Raw genomic sequence first — 23504 nt, 5'->3', positions numbered from 1 at the left:
GAAACCCACGTTCCCTCCAGAGAAGTCCGAAGTCATGGGCCACTCCAAAGGCATACCGGCTGTCTGTGTATATGTTCACACATAGGCCCGCACTCAATTCGCAGGCTCTTGTTAAAGCTATCAGCTCTGCTGCCTGAGCCGATTTTTGTGGTATTCTAGCTGTTTCAACCACCGTCTTAAGAGTCGTGATCGCATATGCTGCGGAAGTCGTACCATCTGGCAGCCTCAAACACGATCCATCAACCCACAGTTCCCCATCCACATCTGGAAGTGGCACATCCTGTAAGTCAACACGACCCTTTGTCTGTTCCTCAGTCAGGAAAACACAATCATGATGTTTTTCTTCCTGACCCTCCTCGGCCGGATAGGGCAATAAAGTCGCGGGGTTCAAAGTAGCGCATCTTTTCAATGTTATGTGTGGCGCTAAAAGTGTCAGCTCATATCCTGTAAGTCGTGCACTCGTGAGGTATTGGGTCTTTGTTTGGTTTAACAGGGCATCTACTGCGTGAGGAACTAACACCAACAGTTTGTGTGATAACACTATGCCCTCACTCTGTCGTATGGCTACTGCTGTTGCCGCTACCGCTCGAAAACACCCAGGCAACCCTCGTGCTACAGGATCCAAAATGGCAGAGAAGTATGCACATGGTCTCTGCTTATCCCCGTGTAACTGCACTAACACTGACAACGCGCACCCATCATTCTCATGCACGTACAATGTGAAAAGTTTCGTGTAGTCTGGTGTTCCTAACACGGGTGCAGAACAAAGGGCCTGTCTCAACTGTTCAAAGGCTTTCTGACATTCGTCTGTCCACTCAAGAGGCATCGGTGTAGTTTTGGACAATAATGCTAGCAGAGGTTTTATGATATATGAGAAACCCATAATCCATTGTCTACAAAAAGATGTCAACCCTATAAAAGCACGCACATCTCTCTGCGTGCGGGGGACTGGTGTGTCTAAAATTGCTTGAATTCGATCAGATGTTAATGCCCGCCCCTCCTTAGACAACAGATGACCGAGGTAGGTCACCTGGGGTCTACAGTATTGAAGCTTTTTCTTGGAAACCTTGTGATTGTTTTGTGCCAAAAAGGAAATTGTGCATAAGAGTCGGCGGCAAGCAGAAGGTCATCCACATACTGGATGAGCGCCACGCCAGACTGCAATTTAAAGGAATCTAGTTGACGTTTCAAAGCCTGGCTATAGATGCTAGGGCTCTCAGTATATCCTTGGGGAACACGACAAAATCTATACGATTTATTATTGAGCGTAAAACCAAACAGATATCTGCTATCTGGGTGAACAGGGATAGAAAAGAACGCATTCTTTAGGTCAATAACGCTAAAAGTGGTGGCTGTCGGCGGAACCAAAGTAAGCAAAGTCGTGATATCAGACACCACTGGGTATTGGGGAATGACAATTTTATTTATTTCACGTAAATCAATAATAAATCGATAGATCTTGCCATCTGAGTCTCTCTTAAGAATCGGTAGAATAGGGCTGTTGCAAACATTATAAGGGACCTCCTCCACCACCCCTGCAGAAATCAAATCCTGAACAATATGCGTCAGTGCAATTTCACCTTCCTTCGAGATCTTATACTGTGGTACTCGTGGTAGAGGGGCCCCCTCCTTAACAGTAATGTGTATTGGTGGAATGCGCATCTCTCCCACATCCGTATCTGATGTCGCCCACAACGTGTGCGGCAGAGAGGCCAAAGCGGGAATATCTAAAATGACACAAAATCTGTCAGGGTCAGGGCAATCATCAGGGTCAGGGTAGTTGTCATTCAGAATAACCCGCACTCCCTCTGGAGCGCAGCGTATTGTTGCTCGAAAATATTTAAGCAAGTCAATGCCCAAGATATTATCTGGGGTATGGGGCGATAACAAAAATTGGCCAAAACTAAAGTACTTGTCAATGCATAGTGCAAGGGGCTTGGACAATGGGCTGGGGGAGGGCGTACCATCAAACCCTACACACGTAATCATTTCGCCAGACAGGGGAGCCCTCGGAACCAAGTTTTTCGACAGAGCGCTACGAGTAGCTCCTGTGTCGACTAGAAACTGATCAGTAGAACCCAAAATACCTGCTGTTACATATGGACCTTGCTGATCTACTGGCACTTCAACTGATTCCTTACCCCATCCTACGCAATCCTATGCATGCACATAATCCTGATGTTCCACATTCTCTCCTTCCAAAATCTGATATTGATTCCGTCTATCAAACGTATTTCGTTCGTCCTGGCCACGGCCCCTCTCCTCAACCTGTCTACGATCTCCTCCTCCACCTCTCATTCCAGTATAACCTCCTCTTGACCTTCCACTACCTCGCCCACGCTGGCTACGCTGTTCACGAAGTACCGGACAATCGTCGGCCCAATGCCCAAACTCCTTACAATAAGCACACTGATCCTCCGCAATGTCCGTACGACCATACGACGCGTTACCTCCACCTCGTCTACCTCTCTCATTCCCTCTACCCTGTGTTCCTCGAACCTGCGCCAACATCACCTTCGTTTTCAATTCCTTCGTCTTTTTCTCTACACTTTCTTTAGCCTCCACCTCCTGCCGCTCATAATACTGAGCCATAGTTAACAAGGACGCAGGGGTCGCCGTGGCCCAGGAACTCTCACTCGACTTCAATCGCTTTGCAATCTTTGGCAGGAGATTAGCCACATACTTATCTACAAACAAATGCCGACCCGTATCGTCAGTTAAAGATTGACCACTGTAATCATGAAATGCCTCCTCGAAGCGTGTAAAGAAATCGGAAACCGTTTCATCGAGTTTCTGCTTACACGACGTTAACATAGTCCAATCAATCTTTTTGGCGGGAACAAGCGTTTTTAATTTACGCAAAATAGCTGCCGGGAGTTCTAGGATTAGCTGACAAGGCTTGCATGCTGGTGCCCTGTCTAAATCTGCAGCATTTATTTCTTTCCATGTCCCTCCCAATATTGTCTCATCATTATTTTTACGAATCTGCCGCCACATATCAGGGGGTAATATCAACCCAAAAAACAAATCTATATCTACAAGAGTCATCACACAAGACGATATAGCCCCCTCTACCCCCTCATAGAATGCCGCTGGGTTCTTTCGGAGATCAGGTAAAGAGTTTTTCAGTGCCATAACATCTGCCCTATTCCATGGCGTATATACCCAATTGTACACAAAATACCCTTTCGCATCCTTCGACAACTTATCATCATCCGTACCTTCCCCTTTTGGTGGAACATACAAAGGCGCCGCTTCACGCATAGGCATAACATGCAACGCAGAGCTCTTAGCTGAACCACGAAGAGAACACTCCTTAACCGCCTCATCATTTCCCGGCTCAGACTCCTTTTGCCTCCGTTTCCGTTCCTGTCGCAAATGGGTTGTCTCATCCCGCAGCGCGATCAAATGCTTGAACAGGTCATCAACATCTGTAAGATCAAAATCACCTTTAGCCAAATTCTCACGATACACCGACAACACTTTAGGCTCAAGCGTATCAGAAAGTTCACGATATGCGTTTACAACTTCATCCGCCAAACTGGACAGAAAATACATTAATTCAAGATCCGACCACCCTTTCTTCTCTGTTAACAACTGCTCCTGAGTAACACAATGCTTATTCACTTTACGAGCCCAACTACGTAAATGAGCGGACCTATCCGCAGTAAACCTGAGAGCAGATACACCCTTTTGGTTCGACTTATCCTGTCCGTCATCATCAGAATCCACAGCTGGAGCCGTCGGCGTAACGTACGGAGGCGGTGACCGATCTAACAAAGAAAAATCATCAATTTCATTATTAAGGACAGGATAAAGTGGTCGGCGAATAGGAAATTGACCAGTCGTTAGCAATTTACGCTCCCGTTCCTCCCTTTCTTTCTTCTCCTGAGCCTCCTTCTCCTCCAGCTGTAAAGCCTTATCCCGAGCAGCCTTGCGCTGCTCTTTGTCCGCCAAGGCAACCTCACGCTTCATTCGTTCACGCGCCGCTTTCTCCCACATTCGCACACAATCAAACATGTTTTGTCTAGACCTGCGTTGAAACATACATTGCTCTACAAATTGGATTTTACTCAAATCGTACGACCCGTGTAGGGGCCATTGCAATTCGGGATCGGCCTTAGTGTACTTATGCCATAATTTACTGTACATAATAGGGGGGAGGCCAAACTTAATATACATCTCCCTGTTTGGTGTTCCCTCTGGGGGAGCCGGCTGTGATTCCGCTAACCTAATTGAGGTACCATCTCCTAAACAACACATTCCCCGGAGTGTGCTAAAAACAGGCATGTTCAAAGAGTATCACAAAAGCGTGACACCGGACCAAATGGCACTTACAGTTCTTCTCACGATTGTGCAGCTCAAAGGAAAAAAACAAAGTTAGAGAAACATCTCTACATGCCTGCCTATGTGAAGTGCACTACACATATAAGTTCAAAGATCACAAATTCACAATGTTAGCTAACTCAAATCAAAGTTCATAGAATTCGGCAAGCGTCCTCACCGATCGCAAAGCACAGATTATCAGTAAGCGTCCGAAGACTACCTTACCGAACACAATTTGTAGGACTTCAGTAAGCGTCCGAAGACTACCTTACCAAACACAATTCATAGGACTTTAGTAAGCGTCCAAAGACTACCTTACCGAACACAAAGCTTACCAAATACTCAACTGTCCAGGTTCCAACTGCCAAGGTCTTATAAGCCAAATCAGCCAAACGGCACTCTCTCAGTGATGCGGACCCTTCGAAAACTCAGTCGGAGACCGGCGCCACCTGGAAGGTCAGATCGGAAGGAAAGGAAAAAACACCGTGGCAGCCAAGACTCGGGTCACTCGTGGCAGCGCGCGCCCATGGCGGATTTCCAAGCCTTCGTCACGACCTCTCCTTCGGGCATCCGAGTCGCCGATGAGTCCCTTCGTGGTCGCCAATTGAAGTATTCCGGGGTTCCCAAGGCCTACACGCTCCAGAGATTACCCACTTACACAAGAACTGTTGGCACGGAAACTGTAAAATGCAAAGAACAAGTTTATTAAAACCCCATGGGGTGGTGGTACACTCAAACAGCACCCTTCGGTAATGCAAGAGGTATCACACCGAACACCGGTGTGACCCCGTTTATATACAGTTTTTTGGGGCAATAAAAGTTTAGGCGGCACAAGTTAAGACACAGTTTTAGAGCCATATATGGTCATGTTTTGGAATACTGCCAGCTCATTGGAGAGTTTTAAACCCACTGGTCAGTTAGCGGCACATTCCTAAAGGTTTACGGGTCAGTGAGAACTGCGCATGTGTGGCTTGACCAGTACTAAAAATAGCCTGTTGCTGGGCAGATGAGAGTGGTCAGTGGAACGGACAAAGGACTAAAGGGCACGTCGGCCACGAGGCCGCTCATGGTCTAAGATGGCCGCTGCGACATTCAAAATGGCATTTATCGTATATAGCCAAGTTAAGGAGGACAACGTGTAGGTTCAGCTAGTCGCTAATCCAAGCGGGCCAATTACGACAGAGAGACCTTTAAAAGTCTAACCTTAATGAAGAAGATGCCGCAGCACCGCTTGTCCCACTGCTGTATCATCTTGTGATGCCGATTGCAAGCAGTAATGCTTTGTAAAGGTATGGACGCTCTTCCATGTCGCAGCTCGGCAAATGTCCGTCAGTGTGACTCCGGCAAATAATGCTGTCGATGCTGACATCATTCTGGTGGAATGTGCTTTTACCTTTCTGGCTAAAGGCTTGTTAGCTTTCTCGTGACAGAATTGTATTACTGAAGATAACCACCTGGCTATTGTTGCTTTTGTCACAGCTTTTCCCAGCGCAACTGGACCATAAGCAATAAATAACTGGTTAGATTTCCTTATGTCTTTAGTTTTCTGAAGATAGAACTTTAGACAATGTTTCACATCCAGAGAGTGTAGGGCATTTTCTGCCGGTGTGACAGGATCCGGGAAAAAAGTCTTTAGCTTAACCAGCTGGTTTAAATGAAATTGAGATGGTACTTTAGGAATGAATTTTGAATTTGTTCTCAAGGTGACATAATCCTTAGAGAAATGAAGGAACGGTTCCGAAATGGTGAAAGCCTGAATCTCACTCACCATCTGGGCTGAAGTGAGAGCTAGTAAAATAGCCACTTTCCAGGTTAAATTTTTTAATTCAGCTCTATGAATAGGTTCGAAAGGCCTCCTCATTAACTGGGACAAGACAATATTGAGATCCCAGTCAGGAGGTCGAAGTCGAATTGGAGGAAAGGCTCGAAACAACCCTTTAAGAAATTGCTTTATAAGTGAGGAAGAACATAGTGAAGGCTTGTTCGAGCATCTTCTGAATCGGGATATGGCGGCAAGAGGTACTTTAATAGAAGAGAACACTAGACCTACCTTGGCTAGTGAAAGCAAGTAAGGTAGGATATCTACAGGTGGAGCTTGAAGAGGATGGATATTATTTGCTTCGCACCAACAACAGAAGCGTTTCCATTTGAAACGGTACGTTCTGATAGTACTCCGAGCACGGGCTTGAGACAGAGTTGCTCTACAGTCTTCAGAAATCTGGAGATCTTTAAACTCTAGGAAGTCAGGAGCCATGCGTGCAAGTGCAGCGATTGTGGATCCGGGTGCAGAATCCGACCTCCTTCCCTTGACAACATGTCAAGTGTCGGCTTGAGATGAATTGGAGGCTGTTGAGATAGCAGGAGCAGTTCTTGGAACCAGTACTGTCTCGGCCAGCGAGGAGCAATGAGGAGAAGAGTGCAATGTTCCCTCTTCATTTTTTGCAGAATCCTTGGTATTAACGGTATCGGGGGAAAAGCGTATGCATAGATTACTGACCATCTCATGGACAGGGCATTCCCTCTTGACCCCCGTTGAGGAAATCTGCTGGCGTAATACAGGCATTTGCTGTTCTGTTGCGTCACAAACAGATCTAGAGTTGGTGTGCCCCATCTCTGAAAGATCTTGTTCACCTGTTCTTGTTCCAGCTCCCTTTCGTGGCAACCTGCGAGGGATCTGCTGAGGTTGTCGGCCACAGAGTTTTGAACCCTCTTTACAAGCTCTGCTCTGAGGGTTATGCCGTGTTGCATAACCCACTCCCACATCTCTTGAGCTTCCTGCAACAGAGATAGGGATCTCGTTCCCCCTTGCTTGTTGATGTAAAGCATGCTGGTGGTATTCTCCGTACGCACCAGCACTGAAGAATTTGCAATTCTCTGAAGGAAAGCTTGCAGAGAAAGGAAAATGGCTCTTAATTCGAGACTGTTGATATGTTTCTGCCGATATTGATGAGACCATCGGCCTTGAATCTGGAGGTCCTGGAGATGGCCTCCCCATCCTTCCATGGATGCATCCGTGGTCAGAATGAACTCCGGAAGGGTTTGAAGAAACGTAAGACCCGGAGACAGATTGCTTTCTTTTGACCACCATTGAAGAGCATGCTTCATTCTGAATGTCACTTTTATGCGATCGTCGAAAGACCCTCCTATTTCTTGCCATTGTCGGCGCAACTCCTCTTGCAGTGGCCTCATCCTGAGTCTTGCGAAGGAGACTAGACTGATCGCTGAAGAGCACATCCCTAGAAGAGACGCATATGTTCGGACAGAAAGTGACTTTCTTGTTGAGTTTTGTCTTGCCAGTTTTTGAAGTTTGTTCTGCCGTTCCTGAGACAAAAACGCTTTGCACTGTTGGGTGTCCAGTGACGCTCCCAGAAAGTTTAACACCTGTAGGGGTTGCAATTGCGATTTCTTTGCATTGAGAGTGAGGCCTAGATTTGAGAATAGACGAAGGGCCCTTCTGACCGCTTGTCTTGTGATCTGTCTCGATGGTCCTTTGAGCAGCCAATCGTCGAGATATGGGAAGACCTGCATCCCCTGGGACCTCAACATTGCAGAAACTGGGGCCAAACATTTTGTGAATATTCTTGGTGCCAATTTCAGCCCGAATGGGAGCACCTTGAATTAAAAGTGGACGCCAGTCACTGTGAACCGTAGGTATTTGCGATGTTTGGGGTGTATAGGAATATGGAAGTAAGCGTCTTCCAAGTCCAGAGAAGCCATAAAATCTCCTTTGTTGAGACAATTGAGCACATCTGCCAATGTTACCATGCGAAAACTCTGTTTCTTCAAGAATTTGTTGAGTTTGCGCAGATCCAGAATCGGGCGCCACTCTCCCGACTTTTTCTTTATAAGGAAGAAGCGAGAGTAGAATCCTCTTCCTTTCTGCGAGATTGGAACCTTCTCTATTGCATTCTTCCGAAACATGTTTAAGGCTTCTTTGAACAGTAAGTGAAGACGAGGGGGAGGGGGGCCCTTGGGCGGAGTCGTAGGTGGTTTCTTTACAAACTCCAGAGTGTATCCTCTTTCCACTAGGTCGAGGACCCACTGGTCCGATGTGATGTTCCACCATTGTTGGTAAAAAGCGGAGATCTTTACGCCCTCAGGGAGGGAAGTATGTGGACTGGCGTCCGGCATAGTTCATTGACGTTTGTTTGAATCTCGTCCTTGATTATTTGATCTTCGTCTTCCTCCCTGACAAGAGAAATTGCTGGAGGAAGATTGCCTGTATGAGGATTGGTAATGCGGTTGATAATACTGCGACTGGTATTGCCTGTTCTGTTGATTGTGGTAATTTCCTCTGGAAGAAAATCCACGACCTCTTGCTCCTCTAAAATAACCTCTTTTATATTGCAGCATACCAAGCGATTTTGCGGTGTCTGTATCCGTCTTGATGGTTAGTAAGGCATCATCTATGTGCTTACCGAAGAGCGAGTCCCTGTCGTAAGCCATATCGAGGATTTTTGTTTGCACCTCCGGTCCGAAGGAGGTTGCTCTGAGCCAGCCCTGTCTGAGCACCACAGCACCCGCTAACTGATGAAAGTTAGTGTTTGCGATGTCTAGGGCGCAATCTATTATTTCTGAAGCCGCCTCTCTCCTTCAATCACTATTTTACGTACTTCTTGCTGACGATCTTCCGGTATCAATTCTATGAATTCAGATAGTTCCGACCACATCTGTCAGTCATAGCGGGCAAGAATCGCAAGAGCATTCGCTACCTTGATTGAGGATGCAGCATTGGTGGAGAACTTCTTGCCTATTAGATCGAATCTCCAGCCCTCTTTGTCCGGTGGTGTTGAGATTGGGGTGGATGGATTTTTGGACCTCTGTGGAGCAGCTTGGGATATTACAGAGTCCGGACGTGGGTAGCCCACCAAACAAGATGGAGTGTCTGGCGGTGCTCTATACTTCTCAATACGAGGAAGGACTGCTGGGATAGAAGCGGGTGTCTTCATAATCTTAAGACCTTCCTTCCGAATATATTCTATAATGGGTTTGGCCCTGGTGATCTTTCTATACCCCTCTTTAAAGTCGTGCAAAAAACATTCCGACTGCTCAATAGTAACTGGTAGTTCAAATCTTGTAGCAGCCGTTTGCATGATATTGTGAAAGCCGCCAATGTCCTCTGGCGGAGAACCAGAGGGTTGCGGCAAAAGAGGCGAAGGCATGGGTATTGCATAGTCATCCCACGGATCCGCAGGTGTGTTGTCATGAGTCAACTCGCCTTCTTCTCTTCCATCCTCGTCCGAAGAGGAAGTATCACGATCCTCTTGTGGTGTGTGTTCTGCAGGGTGTCTTGGCGACACTGGAGGCTGCGGTGGTGGAGGCGTAGGTACGTCCACTGGTACCGGAGGTACAATTGGCGTGGACGGTGTAGGTGGGAACCTTTGGCGATAGTCTGCCAACATGGCCTGTAAGTCCTGTATCAACGAAGGAGGAAGATTACTTGACTCCTCCGAACGTGGAGCCCTGTATGGTTGTCTATAGAAAGGTGTAGACAAATCTTCTTGGTAGTAATGCTCCTGTATATCCTCTTCTTCATCCTCATCCTGACATTTCATTTGTAATTCGGATGGATGGCGTGCAATCCCAAAGGGACCCTCATCATCTCGATCATCCTCATCAGATTCCTCTTGTTCCACGTATGTTTCTAAAATCTGCAATGGTAGCAGTGGAGAAATATTGGAGTAGTCTTGCCTATGATAGGTTTTGATCTCAAAATGAGTATATGCTATAGGTGAGGCATGAGACACCTGAGGTAGAGAAGGCCAGGGTCTTGCAGGCGGAGTCTTGGTGATGACTGGACTCTTTGTTGGAATGGCCGTCGACGAGCTCGCCGTCGACGGACTCATCGTCGATGGGAATGTCGTCGACTGTGGTACTGTAGATGGACTTGTCGTTGACGGGGCCATCGTCGACGGGGATGTCGTCGACGGGGCCGTCGTCGATGGACTCTTCGTCGACAAGGCTGTCGTCGTGGAGGCTGTCGTCCACGAAGCTGTCGTCGACAAGGCTGCCGTCAACGAGGCTGTCGCCGATGAGCTCTTCTTAGATGATCCAGTCGTCAACGGGCTCTTCGTCGACGAGATCTTCGTCGTCGACGGGCTCTTCGTCGACGATGATTTTGACGTCGACGAGGCTTTTGAAGATATTAAAGAAATATCCTTAGCCCCTGAAGATTTCTTTGAGGAAACCTTGGCTGACACAATAGGTGAAGTAATAGCAGAGGTAGACACCGTCGCCGAAGAGCTTGAGGTGGTAGAAGTCACAGAGACTGTGTGAGAAGACACCAGAGAAACAGTTTTTGCCTGTGCTTTACTCACAGTTTGAGATGAAGATCCTGAAGGCGGAGAAGCTGGAGATTCAAGAGGAGGAGAGGATAACCTCCTTGAGGGTTCTGAAGCTCTATAAGAGGATTTGTGTTGTTTTTTCCTCTCAGGAGAAGAGCTATCTCTGGATCTGGCTCTTTTGCTGGATGCAGAAGCTCTGTCCTCATCATCTGTGGAAGATGATTTGAGCCAAAGAAGAACCCTTGCCTCCCTGTCCCTGATGGTCTTGGCAGGGAAGGTGCGGCAAATCCTGCAATCCTTCACAATGTGATTGGGATGCAGACAGTAGATGCAGTCCTTATGCTGCTCATCTACATGGACCCTCTTTTTATCACAGGTTCTGCAGGCCTTGAAAAGGACTTTCTTCTCAGATATTCTGTAGAAAAAAGTTGAAAACTGAGTAGGCACTCAGGGAGACTCCCTTCCACACGACGTGCAGTGAAAATCTGAGGAGAACTGCCTCTGCTGGGAAGGTTCTAGAGGGTGCTGACAGCTGATTGGGTGGGACTACTTTCAGTTCTTTTCATATAATGAGGTAGATAGGCCGCTAAGTTTTGGGCCTTTTGTGGCCTATAGTCTTGTCAGCCTACTACAGATCATTCTAAGGCACTGCTTTTGTAGATATAATTACAGTGGGACTCCCGCCTCGGTGACAGGGAATGATTCAGGCATGTAAATCTATGAAAGATACCCCATTACTGGATAAACCTGAATTTACTGTTGTAGCCATTCAAAATATTTTGTTAGACCCGTTAGTCAATTATAATTTTGCTCCACTCTTCCAAGTGTTTTTTAACACTCCCTCCCACTGGACTGGCGAACAGAATAGATGGAGTGAGCGACTCATTGGTTATTGTTGTGGGACTATGATTAACCCAGAGTGGAGTCTGTATATGATTGTTGTATTTGTTGTCATCTGTCAATAACAGTTTTTTTGTGAATACTGGTGCTGATGATATTGAGATTGTGGGTAGTAAGGTAATTGTGGGAGTAGAACCCTTAGCCGCTGTTGTTGCCCGATATCCCTGTGGTAAAAAGTAGAACAAAAGATTAATTTTTCCCTCTGTGGGCCCACTGCTTTAGGAGTTTCCAATTCCTTTTTTATCTTTCCAGTTTCTTTATCTGCGTGCAGGCAAAAGACACCTGGGCCTGAAAATGGTAGATTCATTATCTTTAATTATGAATCAGGTTTTATTCATGTAAGGCAAAACCATGACGCACGTCACAATGCAACGCCATGACAAAATGTAGTTTGCTGTGTCGATGGCTGCATTTATTATCTGGTTGGAGACAACCTGTCCTTCATTAAAGATTTATAGGAAATATTGTTTCTTGTCTTTTGGCAGATCTTCTGCAAATGTAAGCAAACATTCCCAACGTGCTCTGTCATACTTACCAAGTGCAGGCTGATTATAGGGCTGTTGATGAAGAACCACTTCATCCCTCTTTTTGTTCTCGCTCTGGTGGTATTCAAGTCCCTGGCGCAGATGCATGATTTTTACAGACAGTAGAGACTATAACAGAGTCAGGATTTAGTTCTTGGCGATGTAATACAGGGTCTTGCTGTGCAGGTCACAAAATCAATCTCAAAAACACAGTATGTTCACCACAGCTTGTTATGTTATACTCAGGACAGGAACACTAGTCCGCTCTCCAATTTGAGAGAGTCTTTGGAGTGGGCACTTTCAGGAAATCGATAGCAAGCGTTAGGCCTAGGCCTCCGTGCACATGCTTAAATAAGCATGATGCTACGGCCAAATTATAAGTCAGTCTACCAAATATTCAAGCAGTTGGGCACTCAGGGTATGCAAAAAAAAACCCTAAAGGGGATATTCAAAACTTTTCTTCTGATCGAGTTCCAATGGGTCTATCATCACTCTTCTATATTCAGTGCTGTGTCCTTCCCTTCATTTGCTGCTTTATCTTGCAGTTAATTTTGATCTTCAAAAGCAGGCTTCCTCATTGCAATGATAAACACACAACCCTTCGTCTGAGAACAAGCAGAATAAAAGTATTTTGGGGCCGTAGCTAATTTGCCATTAGAAGAAAGACAGCTCTCAGGGGAGGAACTCCTTACCTGCATGATATCCTCTGTGCTTTCAAGTATAATAAAAGGATCTAAAAACAACACAGGAACAGTGAGGTGAGAAGTTTCAGCCCTATTGTAAGTATTTTTTATACTGTAAAGAAGCAGGCACATCAGAACAAGAGGACGGTCTCATAGAGGCAAAAAAGTTAGTCCCCTAACCATTAGGCTGCAATTAAATCATATCTGGATATGTGGTCTTCTAGCAGGACAACAAAATTAAACAGAAAGGATTTCAGAAGTCATGCCTGAAGAAACGTTTAGCTGGGTACTAATTTCCTCACCATTTTCTAGGATTGTGGTTAGTTCTTAAGAAAGGATCTTCCAGGGGGCGTGGGTAGCCGTCTACATTGGCGGCTGTGGTTTGAAGGAGCTTCGGACCCTCCCGGGGGGAATCTCTCTCTACACGCTGCCTACACAGCTGAAACTACTCGTTAGTGACTGGGGCAACGGGACGGAGTTCCTGGCTGCCGTGTGGACCGCTGATTAGCACCGGGGGATGCCCTAGAAGACGGGCAAGATCCCAGGCCTGCCTGCGACTCACCACTGACGGCGACCGGGAGCTGCCGTAGAGCGGGGGCCGGCGTGTGGCGATGTGACCCGGGCCCTTTCTGCGACACGAGAGACGAGGAGACTTCCCATTGGATCCCCGCCTGCACAGCCGCCCCCCCGGGAGTGCGGGCCCCTGCCCGGCGGCCCAGGAGATCTGCCTGGTGAAGCGGCGCAAACCGGTGAGGGGACGGCCTGCCAGTGATAGGCATACGCCCTGCAGCGGAGCACTGTGCGCGCTGGGAACTGGCGCGGCAAGCCGGGAGGCCGCGCGGTCCCGCGCTGCCCCCCATGTGAGTTTTCCTGGATTTGCGGGACAGCGCGAACGCCGATGCAGTGACGCTTTCGGGCACTGGGGGTCCATACTCTGCGCCTGTGCCGAGGGGCAGCAGAGGTCTGCGGCGGAGTGGAGCCCGCCTGGGACATGACTGCCTGGCTGGCCTGTATCACGGAACCCGCCCCGGACAGATCCTTCATTGAAGGGGCCCTGTGCTGGCTGGCTGGCCGGTGACTTCCTCGTGCCTCGCGCTCCCCCCAGAGGGGTGAATGCACTGGGGACCACACCACTGGGGGCAGTAACAGATGGGATGCCCACCGATCCCTGAGAATTCGAGCAGCACCAACTAGCAAGGAGCGCAGATGAGGTGAAGGTCCCTTGTGACGAGAGGTGAAAGTGGGGACTAAGATCTATAGCCTCACACAGAGCATTACACTCTCCCTCATCTCTGGGAGTGCTTTGCCCGCTTGCGCCACACTCTCCGGACGGACCTGCCTGGAACCACCATTGCTGCCCACCCGGGGTATATTGCTGCTCCCCTCAATAGACCTATGACATAGCCGGACGGCCCGACGCGTGGTCTAGTACTGGCATTGGGCAATGGGCAGGAACCGGGCGAAGACAATGGACGGACAATGAGGACCTGACCCCCCCCTCCACCATGATGGGCCAGGCTGGTCGGCCCTCCCCACCTGGGAGGGACCTACCTGGCGGTACAGAGGGGACGCCGGAAAAATTAGACCTTATCCTGCAGGAGATCCTGGATTCCAGGGCGGCGATGGAACTGCAGATGGGCAAGCTCACCACGGGATTGACTTTGCTGAAGGCGGACCATGCCTAGCTTGCAGATACAGTGAAAGAACAAGGACAATCTATCGCGGACATCACCCCTAAAGTGGCAGGACACTCTTCCTCCTTGCAGCAACTCCAACAGCAAGTAATTACATGGGTGGAGGATGCAGAGGGCAGAAATAGGTGCAATAATGTACGCGTCATTGGGCTACTGGAACGTTGAGAGGGAGGCAGAGCGGCTGCCTTTATGGAAACGTGGTTCAAGGAGCATGTGGCGCCGGAGGGACTCTCTCCATACTTTTGCGTGAAAGGGCACATATAATCCCGACAGGACAGCCCAGACCGGGAGCACAGCCCCGCCCTTTGATTGTGAAAATCCTCAACTATAGGGACCGCGACTTCTTACTGCAGAGGGCTAGGGAAAAGGCGCTCATTGAGTATGAAAATAATTGCATATCTTTATATCTGGACTATACAGTGCTGGTGCAGAGACAAAGATCCTCCTATTAGGCCGTGAAGAAGAAACGACAGACTGCACAACTCAAGTACGCCCTCCTGTATCCTTCCCGACTGAAGGTGATTCACAACAAGAAGACTCACTTTTTCGAAAGCCCGGAAGATGTTGAGGAATGGATAGAGGTGATGGGTATTGGCTCTAGTCAGGCGAGCCACCCGGATGTCTCCTCCAAGATTCGGACGTGGTCCCCGGGCGGTCCTCTAGACGGACTCAGAACACCAACCGGAGCAAGGGAAGTGCGGGGCCCTCCCAAAAACAGCAGCGAAGGGATCAAGAGGGAGCCCTTGCAGTGGCCGGCTCCTTCCGCGACGATTCGAACAAGATCACTACAGGCTCAGAGGACAGTACTCTGCATTCGGATTCGGAGCGTAGTGTGATCCTCTTCCCCACCGTCACACCGAGAGCAGCAGATGACCTGCTTGACAATTGAATGGGGCGGCTAGGTCACAAACACTTGGGGCTGCTACTGCCGTCCCTGTCCTTGCAATGGGCACGAACCCGTCACCAGAGAGACTACTGTATCCTTTCACTGGTATAGTTCAATGCGGGAGCTAGTATACTCCTCTGTACTGATGATACTATAAGCGGTTCTACTTATATGTTTTCTAGCTCTACTTATAGCGATATGTGATATTTGGGATATGTACTACCTATGGGGGAGTTCTATAGTGTCTACTGTTGTAACTGTTCATGGTAGTGACCTCGCCCCTGCCACCCCAATGTACACTTCCCCCCGGGAGAAAGGGGACCAGTGTGCCATTGGATCACAGATCCCTTTCTGGAATTATGTTCGGAGGCAAGGTTAGCTACCTCCCTACTAGCTTATGCACTGTTATTTGTTCTGTATTGTTGAGCCCAGCGTAGTTTAGGCGCTATGCAGAGTTTTGTAAAATCTGTTGCGGGAAGGGGACACCTGGTCGGATCTGCTCTGTTGGCTCCATGTAGAAATGAGATCCACTCCCACACAGGACCATGACAGGGACAGCTACCACAATAGGGTCATACAACCTACTCACATGGAAAGTACGGGGCCTAGGAGCAATCCAGAAAAGACACCGCATACACGCATTTCTCCTCAGACGTAAGATACAGGTGGCATTCCTTCAGGAGTCTCACCTGACTGATTCAGAAACGCAAAAGATGCGGAAAAAATGGAAGGGACACATTTATTCCACTAACTACTTGCCTTCGCTAGGGGGGGGCGTCTATCTGGGTGCGTCACGGGGTTCCATTTGTCGAACTTGAGCGCCGGGTGGATGAGCAGGGACGATACATACTGGTGAAGGGCACTCTCGACGGCTTCCTGGTGGTCTTTGGGAGTGTTTATGCCCCTAACTTCGAACAGATGGATTCCTGAGTAAGCTGGGTCTGGCCTTGGCGGACTGGGAGGGGATCCCCTGGGTGTTGGCAGGAGATTGGAATGCGGTACTGAACACTAGGTTGGACAGATACACACACCCCCCCTCCCTCTATGCGGAACACACAACTGCTGGTAAGCTCACGGACCAATTCACTGCATGGGCAAATGGGTGGACACTCTCTGGTGCGTGGCGAATATTTCTTTTACTCCCCGGTACACAGCCTCCATACCAGAATTGATAGATTCCTCTGCTCAAGGTCTGTTATTGCGAAGGGCCACAGCTCTACATACCTAGCTAAGACATTTTCCGACCATAACCCACTAGAGCTCACACTCCGCTGGGGGATAGTCCCCACCCCAGTGCCCACCTGGAAGTTACACCCACAATTACTATAGGATGCCCCTTTTCGGACGACTCTATCCAACACTATCACTAATTACCTGGCCGACAACTGGAATACAGCGTCCACCCATTTGTTTGAATGGGATGTTTTGAAGGTAGTGGTGAAAGGGGTGACGATCGGACAACTAGTAGGGGCCAGGCAGGAGACACATCAACGGTTACAGAATGTTGAGCGCAGATTACATGTCTTGGAGAGGGAGGCGGTCTCAGACCCTGACAAATGGGGGGCTATACAATCCGCCCACATAGATCATGCAGAGACACTGGAGACGCTGCGGACCATAGACTACAGAGCGGTACTCCAACGTAAACACACGGAGGCGATAGAACCGGTACACTGCTTGCCCGCATATTCAGAGACAGGCCTCACCCGCCAATCATCTCCAGCATCCGCACCCTGGAAGGGCACGTAGTCCACACACAAGCTGAAATAAACGCTGCCTTCCATAGTCACTTACAGGCACTATATGCACCCCCTGCCCCAGTGGACGGCCCAATGATTACTGACTTTTTCTGAGACCTCCCCTTCCCGATATTGCCGGAGGATGTGCAGAAGGATATTGACGGCCCCATTACCCAACAGGAAATCCGAGCTACGATTAAAGGCCTAAACCGTAATAAGACGACCGGTATGGATGGGCTCCCTGTTGAATTCTATCTTACGTTTGTGGAGTCCTTGGTGCCCACACTGGAGATTGTTTATCAGACAGCTTTAGAGACGGACCGTTTGCCGGATTCCACCATGCAGACGCTGGTCACATCTATACCCAAACTGGGACGGGACGGTTTAGAGATGTCCAATTACAGACCCCTCTCTATGTTAGCCACCGAATACAAAATCCTAAGTAAGGCTCTCGCCAACCGAATACAGCCACATCTTAATGCGCTTATTCACAACTTTCAGTGCAGCTTCTTCCCAAATCGCAGCACCTCTCTGAATACTAAACGACTACATTCCATAATGGCGGCCATCCAGAGAGCTTACCGTCATGCAGGCTGCATTGCCCTAGACCTTCGATAGGCGTTCGACTCCCTATCCTGGGACTTGATGTTTGCGATGTTGCAACGGTTCGGGTTCCTGGACACATACCTTAGATGGGTCAGTTTACTATACATGTCCCCCACGGCCAGGGCCCGTACGGGCTTCCATATCTCTGACCAATATAACGTTTATAGAGGCACAAGGCAGGGGTGCCCCTTGTCCCCCCTGCTCTTTATGCTGGCGTTTGAGCCCCTGGCGTTGGCTCTTCGGAGATCGGCGGACCAGCTGGGCATACCCATTGATGGGGTACAGCACCTTATTTCAATTTATGCAGATGATATAATCTTGTATCTTCGAGATCGGACTGCTGACAAAGACCCTCTCCCGGAGGTATTCGCTACCTTCGAACGCCTGTCGGGACTACCCATACATCCGGAGAAATCGACTGGCTATTTCTTCCAAGAAACGCCACATATACCCGACCTACAATTCTGCACCTATGCCCTGCCAGTGAACCCCGTCACCTTTAAATACCTTGGTATATACGTATATAGGGTGCAGGATGACCAAATTGAGGGTAATATCATGCGGGCGATAACAGGACTCCGTGCAAGTGTGGGTTCTGGACTTCCCTACCCATATCGGTAATGGGGAGGATCGCCATCTTTAAAATGGTGATGCTGCCTCGCCTATTATACTATTTCGTGAATCTGCCCGTGATAATCCCACAACCTATTTTTAAAACTCTTAACACCATACTGACTACTCTCATCTGGGGCACAGGCCGGAGACGGATAAGCCTTCGAAAGCTACAGCTGGCAATACAGAGTGGCGGCTTGGGAGTCACTGACTTCAGAGGTTACTGTTACGCCAGTCAGCTTCAGTGGCTATCTTACCGGACTGCGGGGAGAAACTTACATGAAATTGGGTTCACGCTGCAGAGACTGGATCGAGGGGAACTACACACCTTGCTCGTGCCAAGGGCTAAGATTCCTTGGGACTGCCCCCCTTATTACGGACAGCTCTGTTCTGCTGGAGGAAGGCCCTGTCATACACGTCCGCGGTGGCTCCATACGCCACAAACATCCCATTACTGGGCATTCCTACACCACAGGGGAAACTCACACAAACTAGAACACAGACATGGGCTGACAATGGGATAGAGGAGGTTGGAGCTTTCTTTGGCGATGGCACAATGATGGATCACGACTCATTTGTGCAGGCCACTGGGGCACCACCGCGCCTGTACCTTTTACACGCCACTGTGACACACTATATCCGAACCACGTGGGCCCCACAGAGGACGGAACCCCCACAACACACCTTTGTTCACCTTCTGTATTACATGGGACCTGGAGGGCATTTGGTGCGCTGGCTATACACTGGAGTGTGAGCACATGCAGCGATTACACTCACCTCCCTTAGGGCGCGCTGGGCAGAGGACTCCGGTGTGGAGATCACAGACCAAGCATGGAAACACATGCTGGAGTTTCCCAAAAAAGTATCACGCATTGCGAGTCTTAAATTTATACAGGCGATGGTACTCCATATATCGTACCTTACACCGCAAAAGATACACAGTATGTTTCCTGATTCCCCCCATTGCTTTCCCCGTTGTTGGGGAGAAGAGGTAGACTTCATCCACATGCTTTGGGTCTGTCCTCGCTTGAGGGGTTACTGGGGGAAGTGCGCCATTCCTTGGCTATGGTGACACAACTCCCGGTTCTAGGCGAGGCCCTAACCTGCCTTATGGGACTTCGTAGGCGCTCAAAGATTCAGAAGGTGCGATTAAAGTTATTAGACCTAGCACTCATTTTGGCGGTCAGGGTGCTCACTATGAGGTGGAAGTCGCCCAGATGTCCGGCGGATACTGTTTGGCAGTCCGACATGTTTCAATGGGGGAAAGCGAAGGGTGCAGCTCTGCGAAGGGAAGAAGAGAGAGGGCTGAGAAAGCAACATATCTCATTAGATTGGGAGGCCATGTTAATTGAATTTGAAGCACTGGACCTATCCCCTACACAGGCTGCTGCGTCTCAGTCCTAAGCAGGGCGCTCAGCTACTATCTGTCATCTGACCTCGTAGTCGAAGGACACTGTGCTCTCGCCCTGTTCATCATGTCTTTTGGGGATGACCATGTGTTGACTCCCTGCAACCATTGTGGAAGTTGGCATGGGACTGACCAGGAGCGGGATGGGGTGGGATGGGTGGGCAGGAAACAGGATTTGTATAAGTTTTCACTGGTTGGATATACATACACACAATGATGATGGGCCACTGAAGATACAGTATACCCCCTCTGGGTTGGTTGTACTTCCTGTTTGACCATGACTTTATACGCCTTTCTCCCACACAGGGTAAAGGAAATTAAATGCTTATATATATCTGTACTGTGCATGGGGGTAAAACAAAAGACTGTATCTAAAAGAGCATTTGTATGATATATGTGTTACATGGCGGTAATCAATAAAGTGTGTTTAAAAAAAAAAAGAAAGGATCTTCCACTTTGATTTTTGGGTAACGCTTTTGGCCACGTTTTGAAATAAAAGCGCCCATTAGATCTGAAGTAGGTATTGGTTTAAATCCTAAAGAATAAGACTGAAGTATCCCTTTAAAGGTTTATTCAAACAATAACCAACTCCTACCTGAGCTTCTTCTGAGAGAGTTCCATGTCTGGTCCTTTGAAAGGCAGCGGTAGCCCAGCAAGATCCATGGTCAAATCTGAAAAATATAAAGGTTCTGTGTGTTGAACAAGGCTGTGCAGCAGAATGTGTTACAATTTAAGTCAATAACCAAGCATCATCATTTGAAAGTAAGACCAGTAACGCACCTAACATGAAATAAACAATGCACATTTATTAACGAAGTACAAGATTTTAGCAATCATCGACTACCTCCAGCGCTTAGAAAGAAGCATGGATGCCACATGCAATGACAACACTCTCACAAGTCTTATTTGCAACATAAATACATTTTTTAAAAGGAGTCAAAAGTCCAGAAGTTTCTTAAAAGTTTGTTTTGAAAACCCATACACAAAATCGAGTGGTGTGGCTTCAGCAGTCAGGTCTTGATGTCAATTTTGGTTCTTTCTGACCAGCGTGATATTTGCTACCTTATTGGAAAAGAATATCAAGATTAGAACAAGGCAAAAAGGCACATCTTATTGACTGGAGAAATGTTTTGAATCTCAAGACAAGCATGTATGCACTTTAGTTGGCTCTAGTGGCCTATCATTTCCCCAAAGTGGTTTAAATACTGCCTTCTTCAACCGAGTAACTCATACTTCATCTGGCTTGAAATTAATTCTACATTCCATTGCAGAGATGTCAGCTATCACAAGTACATAAAACACACAAAGGTGATAATAGTAGAAATGGTTGAAAATAGTCTAACCACAGGAAGTCACTCGGAGTAGCATTTTTAAGTATTATGTAACGCCATAAGTGGCCAAGAGCATGCCCAGACATGGGTCACTTGCTCAGTATGACACTGAATCCAAGCTAAACCTCAGTGATGATGAGGTCTATTTAGTTGAAGCCGGTTTGAGTTTGCTTCTGATCCCTAGACAAATGGGCCTCATCTGGCAGATTTGGGATGGTCTCCCATGAGGAGCAGGGTCAGTTATACTTTGCCTAGAGCGGTACAGTGGGCAAAGAACAATGTGTTAGAAGGCTACCCTGAGCAATTGCCATTGGTTAGATTATTTGCATGTATTTCTCTTCATATGTTGGGGCTATTACTACTAACCTCCAATCTTGGGCTCTGAAGTAGGGTCCTGCTGGCTGCAAAGCGCTTCAATGCCTCACTAGGTGCAGTAAGCGATATATAAACACAATTTACCATTACCATATTGATAATCAGAAGTACAACCTTATTGGTTGCACAATTCCTTTTCTGTTGGATAAACCCTAGCCTCTGGAACATCTTTCTGTGGTAATGCGACCACAAAAAGGGGAGCTAAACTGCCAAGCAAGGAGAGGAGTAAACCCGAACTGCCATATTGTACTTTAAAATGACCAGTTGATTAAAAATCTGTGGAGCAGTTGTTCAAACGGACTGAGTTGCATAAGAGCCTCAAGGTCTCTGCTGCCTAACTTGCCAGATCATTCAGTGTAAAGACAAAGCATCACCTAAATTCAAGGAGCTGGCTAGGCTCTTCTAGGATAACATCTGAGGTGAGTTTGCACCATGCCTGGCCTTCCTGTTACCCTTATGGTACTCGTATCTGCCTCAAGCACCGATATTGTTCCTTAACAACCTAGCCATTGGGGTTGTGTAATTGTGCACTAAAGCATTCCCCTGTCTGCGCCGACCTCCGAAGCTGCCCTGCATCACAGCTTTCTCCGCCATCTATTCCTTCTTCTGAGCAATAATATTCACAACCTTTTACTTATACCCTCCATCCCTCACTTTGATGGTAAAGACCAGAGCCAATAATACCCAACATTCTGTACCACTTAAACAACATGAACAATTAGTGGAACTTGCTCTCGACTGTCCCACTATGGCATGATACTATCTTAAGCCATGTCAACTACATTTATACTTTCCCAACATCACCACCTCAACCCGCCAACTTGCATCAGAATGCTCTCCAGAGCTAGAACATTTCCAACTCTGCCAAATCGTACCACAATTGTGGTCACCCAAGAACATACCCACAGATGCCAGTTGACAACTCGTCACGACCGAGCCAAATCTCAAGATATATCAGAAATGCGTTCATCATGCCAGCAGACTGTGTGCCGACATTGACGAAGGTCAAGTGCCCTCTCACCCGCAACCCCTGAACAGCACAAGCATGCAGTTAAACTGCTGCTCAGACCTAGCAAGATATCAAAACATGGTTCAAACTAAATGACCTTGCCAACCAAATATCTATCCCAACATCAGCAAGTTAGAGATTTCACTTGCCCTCCTGCGCAACAGCCCAAGCATGCCGCTGACATTTCATCTCGACAGATAAACATCAAGACAGCACCATATCTATCAATCAATCATTAGTTTTATTTCGGTTAAACTCATAAAACCAGTGCAATGCAAATAACAAAAAATGAAAAATAAAAATACATCAAATAACAAACAACATTTCATAGAACATTGTTTCATAAAACATTATGGCTAATATGCCTAGGCAAAACGATCAGCTACAGTCAATCTAAACTGCGAGATTCACGTAACAATAATTAGATATCTAATCACTTTTAGCAGCCATATTTAAAAATTGATCCACACCTTAACAGGTTAGAACTGAAAAAATCACTTTTAAATATTAAAAAAAAATGTCCAACAATCAGTGTTTCTCTCTTCATGCAGTAACAGAAGATACATAACTTGTGCTGGTCTACAGAAATCTCAACTAATACACACCCTAAACCAACTTCAATGCCAAGCTTTTGCTCTTTCCCTAAACCTATATACAGCAACTCTCTTTTAACTGCCTGTCACCCATTGGACAATTTAGAACCTTACAACATGACCTACATGCTGCACTACCACACCTAACCAATACACCTTCCACCCTAAACAGACGCAAACAACATAAGCAACATGCCACTCTTCACAACTTTACATCTCCAGGCTTACTGCACAAGAAGGCTACTCTACAAAAACTACAGCTCTCAACCACCATCTCCACCGCCTACACATGCAGACCTATCAAAATGACTTCTTCGTCCGCTGGATAAGGAATACACTACAGAACAGCAACACTATTGCTATCCTCATACAGCTAATCCCAGCATTAAGGTCACAGATACTACAATTCCCCAAAACACTGCTCACTTTTCTACAAATACTAAGTCACACCATCACCAAAACACATTCTCTAAACTGCCTACTAATAAATGCTCAATCACTCTCACAGAACAAGCATCACATCTATGACCTTAT

General features: G+C 47.5%; 1 protein-coding gene across 2 annotated transcripts in view; it reads right to left on the bottom strand.

Annotated features, from left to right (window-relative positions):
• INPP5K (inositol polyphosphate-5-phosphatase K) overlaps window positions 1-23504 on the bottom strand; it is a 425899-nt gene that overhangs the window by 346373 nt on the left and 56022 nt on the right. For both annotated transcript variants that reach the window (XM_086955215.1, XM_086955214.1), the window contains exon 2: window positions 20258-20333. In XM_086955215.1, coding sequence (XP_086811341.1) covers window positions 20258-20325 — 68 coding nt within the window. In that variant the 5' untranslated portion in view covers window positions 20326-20333. The remainder of the gene's footprint in view (window positions 1-20257; window positions 20334-23504) is intronic.

The sequence above is a fragment of the Lissotriton vulgaris genome, chromosome 2_1 (assembly GCF_964263255.1).
Source record: "Lissotriton vulgaris chromosome 2_1, aLisVul1.2, whole genome shotgun sequence".
Classification (NCBI taxonomy): Eukaryota; Metazoa; Chordata; class Amphibia; order Caudata; family Salamandridae; genus Lissotriton; species Lissotriton vulgaris.
Note: the sequence above shows the minus strand (reverse complement) of the source record. Positions and strands in the feature narration are given on the sequence as shown.